Source organism: Aethalodelphis obliquidens, unplaced genomic scaffold (genome assembly GCF_003676395.1).
Source record: "Aethalodelphis obliquidens isolate GAN/ISIS:26980383/991018 unplaced genomic scaffold, ASM367639v1 scaffold18, whole genome shotgun sequence".
Classification (NCBI taxonomy): domain Eukaryota; kingdom Metazoa; phylum Chordata; class Mammalia; order Artiodactyla; family Delphinidae; genus Aethalodelphis; species Aethalodelphis obliquidens.
This window is the reverse complement of record NW_020837962.1, coordinates 15983603-15995888: the sequence shown is the minus strand read 5'-3', so window position 1 is coordinate 15995888 and position 12286 is coordinate 15983603. Positions and strand designations below refer to the sequence as shown.

The following is a 12286-nucleotide window of genomic DNA, read 5'->3' as shown; positions in this document are numbered from 1 at the left end:
TTTAACATCGGGATTTGGGGCTTGGCTTCATGTAGACTGAAACAGTCCCTTTAGTTACAAAAAAGACAGGGGTACCCAGCAGGCCTGAAGGAGAGCGATGCAAGATTTATGGACTGGTTGAAGGAACCACATTTCTAGATGAACTGCATCCACTGGGGGTTTTTCAGAAACATTATCAGGGACCTTTAAATGTTACACGCTTGCATCACGGGCCCCTTTCTGCATGTGTGTGTTATTTTACACTTAGAGGGGCTGGGCTAGTTATTCTGATCTTAAGCCTGGTACAGGGGGCCTGGTGACCCTTTCACCTCAGGGGCCAATCCTTCCAGGGACATTCAATAGGTGACAAGCCTTCCAGAGCCCTGCGCCTGGGACGCATCAAGAAACCCGGGGGCCGGTGGTAGCGCACACGCCAAGCAGGGGCTTGAAATCGGGAGACGAAGAGCCTTACCTGCTGATGCAGTAGAAAGCAATGAGCCGGAATAAATCCGCAAAACTGATTCCTGAGCCTTCCAGGGAAAAGGCTGGAAAAGAGAGAGTTTGGAAACCAGCTGAGTGTCCCTGAGCGCATCCTGGGGAAGGAAAGGCCCTCAGTGCTGGATGTTGCCTGCTGCGAGGGCAGGAGCATCTCTGTGCTCCCTGACCGACTCTCACACGGCTGACGGGAACCAGCTGTGCGGCCGCCAGACACAGGCCAGGGGAGGGGCTGGGGGCCTAGAAGTCTGGCCCCTGACTCATTGGAGCACGTGCTCCAGTGCCTGGTAAACAGACCAGCGCAGACTCAAATGACACAGCTAAAGTTTGGGATGCAAAGCTGGGCAGGGTCCAGGGGCCAGACTGGCAGGAGTGAGAGGCCATCAGGAGACAGGGCTTGGGGGACACCAAGGCCCCACCGGCCCTTGACCCTCCCGGGCTGGACCTCCTGGGTCACAACCCTCTTTGTCAAAACGGGCCACTTCTGGTACAGACACAAGGCAGAGAAGGAGCTCGAGGCTTGGAGGATAACATGGGGTTCTCATAAATCAGCTTTGAGGTCAACTCTGTAGGAAAGATTCTAAAATTAATTTATTTAGCCCCTACCCACTCCCACCACCACCACCAAGCGTGCAAGCATGCAAGAAATATTCTGTCAAGTCGGTGTGCCATTTCATACATCTTCTAGTTGATGGAACAGAGAGTGGCTTGACTTCAAAAATTCATGTGTTTGCCAACCACTCCTCAGTCCCTCTTTGCTGAAATGCCACCCCTGCAGCCATTCTTCCAGCAACATTCCAAAGAGCCTCAGCTGTGTGAAGATTTCCTCATTTCCTCAATCAGACGAGTTTCTCTCCCTTCCATAGCCTCATTTATTTTGCTTATTATTTGCTTACATTGTATTATTTCACTTACTATTTCTGTAGCACCCAAAACACATCTATACCTCCACACATATACCATGAGCGACAGACAGACACAGAAACAGAAACACACACACACGTGCACCACAGTTTTGTGAGTTAAGTAAAAGGGAATGGACTTGGGGTAGGTTAACCTCTCTGAGCCTCGGTTTTCTCATCTGTAAAATGGACAATAACTGTACTTCCCTTGTCTCCCAGAAGGATAGTAGTGGGAAGTGCAATTTTTTAACAAATGTAGTAACTTAGGGTCTTCCCTGGTGGTCCAGTGGGTAAGACTCCACGTTCCCAATGCAGGGGGCCCAGGTTCAATCCCTGGTCAGGGAATTAGATCCCACACACATGCCGCAACTAAGAGTCCGCATACCGCAACTAAGGAGACGGCGCAACCAAATAAGTAAATAAATGAACATTTAAAAAAAATGGAGTAACGTGTGAAAGAAATCTACACAGATATGAGGTGGTACTTATTATGAAACACACTGTCCAGATGTTATGATAAAATATCTATGTTTTTAAAGCCAGCCCTTCCTCTCTCAGTGCACCTCAATTTGCAGAGAAGGTAGACCCTGGCCGGGAAGGGGCCATCCTGGTGGGACTGAGGCCTTGTGGTAATCAGTTATAGGCAGGTTAATTCTTTGCTCAGACTAGCTCTTTCAGCCACTTTAAGTCACCTGGAGAGGACTAGGGAAGTGATAAAAGTCTTTACAAAATAGGGAGGAAATTGTTCAGCCAGGGAGGGACCTCAGGTGAACAACAAGTAAAGTTTAAAGTACAAACACTAACTGTATTTATTGCAGGAGGGGAAGGAGGGATTTGCAGGCTAACTTATCATGGTTAACTTTGGCTGTTAGAAGGTATTTAAAAACCACTTAGGGGACTTCCTTGGTGGTGCAGTGGTTAAGAATCCTCCTGCCAATGCAGGGAACATGGGTCCGGGAAGATCCCACATGCCACGGAGCCACTAAGCCCGTGCGCCACAACTACTGAACCTGCACCCTAGAGCCCGTGAGCAACAACTACTGAGCCCGTGTGCCACAACTAACTGAAGTCCGCGCGCCTAGTGCCCATGCTCTGCAACAAGAGAAGCCACCGCGATAAGAAGCCCGTGCACCGCAAGGAAGAGTAGGCCCTGCTCGCCGCAACTAGAGAAAGCCCGCGCGCAGCAACGAAGACGCAACGCAGCCAAAAGTCAATATATAATTAAAAAAAAAAACAAAACACTTAGATATATCACTTCTTGGCTAGCTGAGCTTCAAAAGCCAACTCAGAACCACCTTTCTTCATTTAATATTTAATTCACTGCCTTTCAGATGGTGGGTTTGAAATCTACCTTCTGATTCCCTCCTAACGTAAATAAACCAGGGATCATTAGCCAGGTTCAGTGACGGCTCAGATGATTTTGCACGTGGAAGCTTTTCCCTGAAGCCAGGGGCCTTGGGAGAGGCCTGGAGGGAAAACATCATGGGACCTGAGGCCAGTCATACATCACAGAGAGGCTGCTCCAGAAACACCTCCTCCAGACCCAGTTAACGACTCTTGGGCTCAGCAAGACTATGAACTCTGGGCTGAGTGGAAGCCAGGATCTGCCCTGAAATTGGTCTCAGGACACCTTCGGCTCCTTCCAAGGCAGGGACTGAGGCTCGCTCAGGTTATAATGAGAACCTGGTCTCCGTCATCTTATTGGATAGTTGACCAGCATCCAAACTCGCCTTCACACCTCAGCTTGCTCACCTGTGGCTCAGTGAAGCCTCCCCCTTGGGGGCGTAGGTCCATCTTCTGATGGCGGCTGGGAGCCTGTCAGGACATCAGGACTGTTTGTTCCCTTTCCCATTGAAAACTTGGCCTTCCAAGATTTCAGATTTCCAATGACCATGGTTCGGCAGAAAGAAACCGACACTCCTGACCACGATCCCTCCAAAACTTCAGCCGGTCCATTTTTTCCAAAGGGCTAGATTCTGCCTACGATCAGTTGCCTTTCATAGCACACTGAACAGCGATGGCCTAGAGGGAACATATCCCCTCAAGGACTATTCACAGAGCTGTGCAGACACACTCTTTGGCACGAGAGCCCATAAAAAGGCTCAGCGGTACGGCCCACCCTGCAGCTCAGTCATCAGCAAACCTGGGGACCGCGCCCTGCATAACTGGGAAGAGGGCGAGGAAACCAGCCTCTGTTAGGCCCCTGCTGTATGCCAGGCAGTAGAACGCGAACCTTGCACACAAGTTGTTTAACTGAACTGTTAACACCGTACAGATGTCGCTATACAGATAAGAAAACCGAGGCTCCTAGGGTAGGTTACCTGCCCAGTCATCCTGGGACAAGCGATAGCGCTGGGACACAGACCCACGTCTGTTCGTCTCAGAGTGCAGGCTCTCTCCTATTCTACTGGCTCAAAGACCCCAGGCCCCCGTGTCACCGGGACCCAACCACCCGATGACCACTTACTGTATGTGCTTTCCTTTATGGCAAATTCCTTGAGTGGGGCTCCAAATTCACAGGGCAGGCGAAGGGAGAGGACTTTCTTCTGCATTTTGGTGGATTTACGAACCAGGAAGATCTAGGGGAGGGAAAAAAAAATTCAAGCTTAGGAAACATCTCAAAGGCTGGGACCTGGGCATGTGATAACCTGCACACCCAGCACCCATGAGTGGAGCCCCTCTTGTAGCCGAGCTACACGGCTTAAGGCAGAACACTACTGCCATGGAAAGGGGTGATGAGCAGACAGGCCACAGAGGCCCTTCTTGGGTAACTGGCCTCAGGAGAATCCCACTTTCCCTTTGCCAGAACCTTCTCCATGAGGCTGAGTCTGCAACAGCATTTTCAGCCTGGTGACTGCTTTACAGCTCACGGTACGTATTCTCTAGCCTGTGTCTGATAAGGGCATCCTGGTTGACGAACCCTAAATTTCTAGACACAGGTAACACGGCTAAGCCATAGGTGGTGAATTAGAGGTTCTTTGGCTAATTTGGCTTATGGGTGTATTTAAGATAGAAATCTGAATTTGCTGCCAACAGTGAAAAAGCACAAGGTGTTTTGTTTTTCACATTAAAATCCGAATGTCTAGCTTCTCTTGGAGAATGCGATGATAAGGCAAGACCAGGCATGGCCACATCCGCTGGAGCTGAAAAGGGCAACTTCCCCTGGGAGACAGGTAGCTGGGCTCTGAGGTTCGCCACAGCCAACACTGAGGTGGCGGTCCTAACTTTACTCCTGACTTGCTTCACTTTGTGACAGCTCCCTCCAGTTCCAAATAATGTCTTTAGATGTATGTTTTTTTTGTTTTTGTTTTTGTTTTTGCAGTACACGGGCCTCTCACTGTTGTGGCCTCTCCCGTTGCGGAGCACAGGCTCCGGACGCGCAGGCTCAGTGGCCATGGCTCACGGGCCCAGCCGCTCCGCGGCATGTGGGATCTTCCCAGACCGGGGCACGAACCCGCGTCCCCTGCATCGGCAGGCGGACTCCCAACCACTGCGCCACCAGGGAAGCCCTAGATGTATGTTTAAACCCACCCAACCCCCGGTGCTGATCTCAGGAGACCATCCTAGCCTCTGTCACTGCAGAGGTGAGTATGCCGTGTACTGCTCTGTGCAGGCCATGCACTGCACAACTCCAGGGGGCGCCACCTATTTAGACAACAAATCAAATGGCACTCCTTGGAGCTTGCAGTGTGGTGATCCGCTGCGTCCTTGTTCCTTCCTGGGGTACATGAGCCCTTCTCCAAGGATCCCATCCTGTCCTGTTTCTTTACCTACGTCTCTTTCCTCTGCATTTGGATACCTACTCTCTCCTGCTTTTCTAAAGCCTTTTATTTTTTCCACCTAATCTTCATTTCTTTCTCAATGTCCAGTCAATAGCTCCTAAGATGATTTTTGGGGGAGGAGGGGTAATGGGAATTGGGTATCTGGTAAGGAGACAGGAAGATCTTAAGTTCCCTCTTTTTTCCCAGCACCCATAGGGAGGCAGCCAAAGAATTTGCCAGCTCTGGGAGTCAATGGCTCTGGGTCACCCTGAAGCTTAAGCAGGTGTTTCCTCAGTGCTATCGGGTTGAGTAAAAGCCCCAAAGTACTGGTGGGAGGTAGCTGCTGGTTGGTGGAAAGAAGTATCGCTCCCTTAGGGAGGTGGGATCTCCTTGAGCCCTGGGGTCAGGGAGGGCACAACCTCTAAGCTGTATCTCCTGAACGTCTGAAACCTTAGGTCAACAGTTGGTAAAGCTTGGCCTACAGACCAAATCCATCCTGCTGCTTGCTTTCACAAACACAGTGTTACTGACATACAGCCTTGCTTCTTGGTTTACGTACTGTCTATGGCTATGGCTGCCCTACGATGGCAGAGTTGAGTGGCTGTGACAGAGACTGTATGCGCTACAAAGCCCCAAATAGTGACACTCTGACTCTTTATAGAAACAGTTTGCCGGCCACCGTCTTAGGCTGTAGATGAGTCAGGGATGGTGGCAGCCCAAGGACCAGATGCCACCAGAGCTGCTCTTGCAAATCTCTCTCCTTCACACACCTGCCCTTCTTTCTCTTCAGCAGCCTCACTTCTCCTGGTGAACCGTGGCCTCTCCTGTCCTCACCCCACCCTCGGCCTGCCCCACCCCATCAGGCAGGTCCTGCCCAGGGCTCAGGTAGGTGGAGAACCTTCTGCCTGACTCGTTCCCCATCAGGTCTCAGCAGGAATGGACGTGCCTGACTCCAGGAACTGGGACGGGCAGGGAGGGGAACTGTTGCCTAGCAACATGGCAACCTCCCTCTTTAGAATTTTTTGCAGAAATACAGGAGCAGACAACTCAGCCTGAAAAAAGTGGGGGCCTCACAGAAGGGGGTCCCGATCATATAGACCAAAACCAAGGGCAACAACCCGGCACGCTGGCCAAGGAATTCTCTGCAGAGATGATCCAATACTGCGCTTGTCACCCTGAGTGTGTTCCAACAGAGGACTTAGTCCTGTCTGCTTCTGTCAGATGAGAAACAAAGACTCACTTACAAGTCAAAAAGTGATCACTGACAAGCTCTGGCTGATAGGAAACTTAAAAGTTTATTTTTGTGCCCAACTGTTACAACATTCTTCAGCCAGCTACTGAAGGAATTTTCTCCTTGCCTCTCCATCTATTTCTTAGTTTCTATCTCTTGTTATGTGTTGTTTCCAGTGTTATTTTATCCGTGATTTACTGTATTTATCCTTGTTTTGGAAGTAGACATTGTACACAAGCGCTGTCCAGCAGAACTTTCTATGATGGTGGAAATGTTCACTGCTTTGAGCTATCCATCCAATATGGTAGCCACCAACCCCTGGGACTAGGGAGCCCTTAAAATGTGGCTAATGCCACAGAGGAACCGAATTTTTTATTCTATTTTATTTTATTAATGTAATTTAAATAGCTACATGAGGCAAGCGGCTACCATGACAGACAGCACAGGAAATACCTACCCATCACTGAATAACATTTTCTGAGAAACTTCTCTAGCGTCATGGAGTGGGCTTGAGTAAGATGAGACTGGTCTTGGGTAGGGGGGAGCTGAAAAAACCCAACTGGACTTTGATTTGTCCCTGAGACAATCCAAGGAAAGGAGGATCACATTGACAGCCAGAGCAGACAAGACTATGGACATGGAACTTTTGAAGACTGGGTCCCATGTTGGATGGTTGGGCCCTGGCAGGGTTCCCAGGCTCATGCTGAAAGGAAAACCACAGGGGCAACTGAGGACCCCACAACCAGACTCATCCCCAACGTCATATCTCCAGAAGGCAGGCCCAGGGCCTCCAGCCAACGGCCCCTCCTCAGGACCCCGGTGCCCGGTTACCCTGCAGACCTGGGTACACATGGTCACCGGGCAGAGGAAGGCAGAAAGACAAATCACGAAGGGCTCTGTTCCTGGGAGCTGCCTCCAGAACTTCTCTGCGGTGTAACGAGGTACACACTGGGAACCGTGCTCCCTGCAGGCTGGGAAGAGCTCTCTGGAAGTCCACGTCTTTCTCTTTAAGGAAGCGGCAGCCCTGCCCACCTCCACCTGCTTTCCCGCTTCTGAGTCTTACCCCCGGAGGCTGTGCCCGTAGGACTCCTGCCGCCTCGTCTTCGCTCAGACCCAGCTGCAGCCATATGGGGTGGGTGTGCAGGAGCCGGTCCAAGATGCTGAGCCTGTTGGACAGGCTGTCGTAGCCAGAGTCCCGGGGACAGGTCTTCACATCCTTTTCCTCGGGGTAGCCATCGTCCTTGTGTCTCACCATGCTAGGAGAGAGAATTGGCAGGGGTCAAACGGCTGCGGCACAATCCCCCACACAAGGACAGCATCTCTCGGTCTCCTTGATGGGGCTGTCCTGTCATCACCACCTCCTTTGCCTTCCCCTCCAGACTGAAAGCTTTCCGGAGGCAGACACAAAGTTCTAGTTCACTCTTTATCTCTAACGTTACAGACAGTACTCAACAACACTCAACACACCCAACCTTCTACTTCTAACCCAGTTTTCACAAGGTTCTAAACATCCTAAATGCTGTTTACTCTGTCTTCTGCCATAGAACATTTCTAACTTTGAGCCAAACACGCTAAATTCCGTATGGTAACCGTGAAATCAAGAGCATGACCAGGCAAGCGCTAAAAGCAAAGACAAACACTCACACTCACACACACTCATTTTGAACCCAAAGAACTGCATTTCATTTCTTGCCAGGCACTTTCGTTTTCCTTACTATATTATTTCCAATAGAAAACCACAGGTGAATGGTGTGTTGTGCTATTCATAAAACCATATGAACATTATTCATAATTGCCATACATACAGTGGAAACATCCCGAATCTCCATCAACTAGAGAATGGATAAATAAAACGTGGTCTATCCATACAATGGAATTTGATTCAGCCATTAGAGTCATTCATTCTTTTTATGAATGAGGCACTGGTCCATGCTACGAAATGAATAAACCTTGAAGACCCCACGCTAAGTGAAAGAAGCCCGACACAATAGTGTACTGATTCTACTTATATGAAATATCTGCATTAGGGAAAAACATAGGGACAGAAAGATTAGTGGCTGCTGGGGGATGGGGAGTGGCGTGGGGTATCTCATGACCGCTCATGGGAGTGGAGGTTCTTTCGAGGTAACGAAACTGCTCTGGAATGAAGTGAGCTCATGGCTGTACAACTTCATGAAATACTGAAAACCACAGAACTGCATGGCATGTGATGAAATCTCAAAAAAAAAAAAAGAAAAAAAATTGGACTTCCCTGGTGGTGCAGTGGTTAAGAATCCGCCTGCCAATGCAGGGGACACGGGTTCGAGCCCTGGTCCGGGAAGATCCCACATGCCACGGAGCAGCTTAAGCCCGTGCGCCACAACTACTGAGCCTGCGCTCTAGAGCCCGCGAGCCACAACTACTGAAGCCCGCGCGCCTAGAGCCCGTGCTCCGCAACAAGAGAAGCCACCGCAGTGAGAAGCCCGTGCACCGCGGCCAAGAGTAGCCCCCGCTCGCCACAACTAGAGAAAGGCCGCATGCAGCAACAAAGACCCAATGCAGCCAAAACTAAATAAATTTATAAAAAAAGATACCATATTGCTGTCCATCATTTCCCTTGGCACCCAACCCTACCCCTGCTATTGAGTATTTAATCCCCATTCTACAAATGAGGAAACTGAGCCCCAAGAAGCTCCCGAGCTGTCCAGAGTAATAAACAACCATGAAATGGCAGAGGTAGAAATTCCAGAGGTCTGGTGTTCCTCCAACTTTGCAAGTAACAGCTGAGATCATGCACACGGGAAGGCTTGTATCAAGTGGTGCCTACTGTTGGCCCAAGCTTTATCAATATTTTCTCATCCCTTCCTCACGGTAGCCCTGAAAGGAGGGGCCAGGATCCCAGTTTTCTAAAAGAGGACCAGAGGAGGCTCTTTCCTTCCTTGAGGAGCCTGCCCAAGGGCAGGCCTCTGTCAAGAGAGGGTGGAGACCCCTGCCCAAGGCTGCTTAAACTCTGGGGTGTCTTCCCCTCTACCACGCTCAGAGCTCTCCATGAGCTGGTCATCAACATGGCCCTGGAACAGCCAGTGGGACCACCAGGCCTGACCATCCATGTCTGCACAGCCGAGTTCAGGTGGGGTACACACCATCTTCAAATGTCTGCACCCAAAGAGACACAAATGTATGGGCTGGAGGAAGGCTTTACCAGTGAGGAAGACAGGTGGTGGGTCTGAATGAAGGGGAGGGAGGGAAAGGAAGTGTGTCACCCCCACGTGGACCACTCCACCCCTAAGAGGAAGCCCACCTAAGTGAACATTTTGGGGCATACAGGCTCAGAAACAGCCCCCCACGATGACAGCACGAGGGCCGCCAGAGACCCCCCCTCCCCACACCCTCTCCATCACCTCTTGACTCGCTCCAGATCTAAAGAATCTCGTGTTCCCATTCAAGATTTACATTTCCTCTGCTCTCAGATATGTGAGTGTTTTTCTTTACCGCTGCTGCAGTTTTCCAGATGGGACCATCTGTGCCCAGAGAGGGCAGTTCCTCATTCTGGAAATGCCATTCCAGGGCCTCCAGGTATTTTGAAGTGAATCTTTGCAGCTCTAGGAACAAACTCTTCAAAATGAAGCTGGTGTTAAAATTCCTTTCCCATGAGGTAAGGCAGGCAACTTTATGGCAGTGATTTTCACCCCTGGCTGCCCATGAAAATCGCCTGGGGAGTTTAAAGTTTTGTGATGGCTAGACTGCACCCCCAGATCCAATAAATCAGACACTTTGGGGCAGAACGCAGACATCAGAATGGTTTAGGTTCCCCAGGGTACAGCCAAGTTTACAACCATTGCTTTGCATCAGCACTTGAGCCTGGGTGAGAAATCTCCTGGGGAGTGTGAAGCCACACTTCCTGGTTTCAGCCCCAGATATTCTGATTGTGCAGGTCCGGAGTAGGCCTAGGATTCTGCATTTGTAGCAGGTTCTGGGGTAACGCTGATGCTGCCAGTCCCAGAACCTGAGGAGCACGTGCTTGAGACCTAAGAGCAAAATATGCACTTGAACTCAGACCCAATTAGGTTTTTTTTTTTTGGAGGGGAGGGGAGACAGGTAACAAGCCATTGAAAGAGTTCTGGGAACTCTAATAAAGATATATTTCAGGCCTGTCATCTCAAGTTGGCGATATTTTACCAAGACCAAATTCTACCACCTGTAACACGGCAATCCTGACACTCACGTGCTGAGAGTTGACACTTCTTCCTTCCTTAGAAGGGCCCACCCTGCTCATCCAGTTGTTAAGAAGCTACACAGCAGAAACTAACACAACACTGTAAAGCAATTACACTCCAATAAAGATGGTAAAAAAAAAAAGAAAAGAAATATAAGAGTGAGAGAGATCCACACCCCCCCAAAAAAAGAAGCTATAAAGACTTTGTTCTGACAACAGACCTCACCTTTAAAAACCACGGCCCAGGGCTTCCCTGGTGGCGCAGTGGTTGGGAATCCACCTGCCGATGCGGGACACGGGTTCGTGCCCCAGTCCGGGAAGATCCCACATGCCGCAGAGCAGCTGGGCCCGTAAGCCATGGCCGCTGAGCCTACGCGTCCGGAGCCTGTGCTCCGCAACGGGAGAGGCCACAACAGTGAGAGGCCCGCGTACCGCAAAAGAAAAAAATATAAAAACCACGGCCCAGACAGGAAGGCGGTGAATAAGATTCATGGGGCCTCATAAAGGAGCAACCATAAATTAGACCTTGTCTTTGCAAATGACTAAGCTCACGCTTGTCCTGCTTATGGGGACAAGGCTTGGGAAAGAACTAATGAGGGAAATACTAAAACTGTAGTGGATGCTGTTGGTGCCCTGCCCGCCTAGACCGCCTTTACCAACCAGGCATCCATGCCCCTGCTGCTATGAGTGGGACGCGTCTGGGGTGCTAGTCCCACTTCAGAGCTCCCTGCGGGGTCAGGCAGAGGCGACACCCCTGCTGACCCCACATCTTTGCCTGGCTTCCTCCCCATCCCATCCTATCAGCCCTGTCTCTGGCTCTGTTTCTAGAGAATCCAACCCAAGAAAGAACCTGATGGGATGAATAGAACCATGATTTCTAAGACAGATGTCTGCATGCAGATGTGAGGGTGGGCAAAGGATGAGTGGCTTATAAAACATAAACCACCGAGTAGGAGACTCAGGAGATGGTCACAGTGGGAAGACGGGCGCCTGAGACCTGGCCAGCTCCCTTTTTAAGCTTTGTCTGAAAGTGGCAAATAACATCTCATGAATGGATGCTAATGAAAGACTTAGGAAACAGAACGTTCAGAGCCTTAAAATATTATCCCATGGATTCCTTATCCTGAAGAGGAGAAGATGCCCTGACAGTGGAGGAACCTGGGAGACATCTCCCTGACCAAGCACTCAGGGTCAACATCTCCAGCACCTGACATGGTACCTCTGACCTCTGATGCTCTGAGAAGGTTATAACACCTCCAAGTCCTCCTGCCCCCAAATGTATTTAACCTGAATCCACATGGGAGGAAACAGACAAATCCAAATTCAGGGACTTCTGCAAAACCACTGGCCTGAACTCTTCAAAATGTCAGTGTGGTGAAAGATTATTTAAAGAAAAGAAACTGTGGGTTATTGTAGATAAAAGGAGACTAAACAGATGTGATAACCATGTTGAGTGCACAGAATTGATCACATATGGCCTCAGAATAAAAAGCAGCTATAGGGTTTCCCTGGTGGCACAGTGGTTGAGAGTCCGCCTGCCGATGCAGGGGACGTGGGTTCGTGCCCCGGTCCGGGAAGATCCCACGTGCCGCGAAGCGGCTGGGCCCGTGAGCCATGGCCGCTGAGCCTGCGCGTCCGGAGCCTGTGCTCCGCAACGGGAGAGGCCACAGCAGTGAGAGGCCCGCGTACCGCCAAAAAAAAAAAAAAAAAAAAAAAAAAAAAA

General features: G+C 50.2%; 1 protein-coding gene across 3 annotated transcripts in view; it reads right to left on the bottom strand.

Annotated features, from left to right (window-relative positions):
• Positions 1–12286, bottom strand: part of RIN2 (Ras and Rab interactor 2) — a 176166-nt gene that overhangs the window by 33557 nt on the left and 130323 nt on the right. For all 3 annotated transcript variants that reach the window (XM_027118080.1, XM_027118079.1, XM_027118081.1), the window contains 3 exons: positions 7432–7624; positions 3844–3955; positions 452–524 (listed from right to left, as the gene is read on the bottom strand). In XM_027118080.1, coding sequence (XP_026973881.1) covers positions 452–524; positions 3844–3955; positions 7432–7624 — 378 coding nt within the window. The remainder of the gene's footprint in view (positions 1–451; positions 525–3843; positions 3956–7431; positions 7625–12286) is intronic.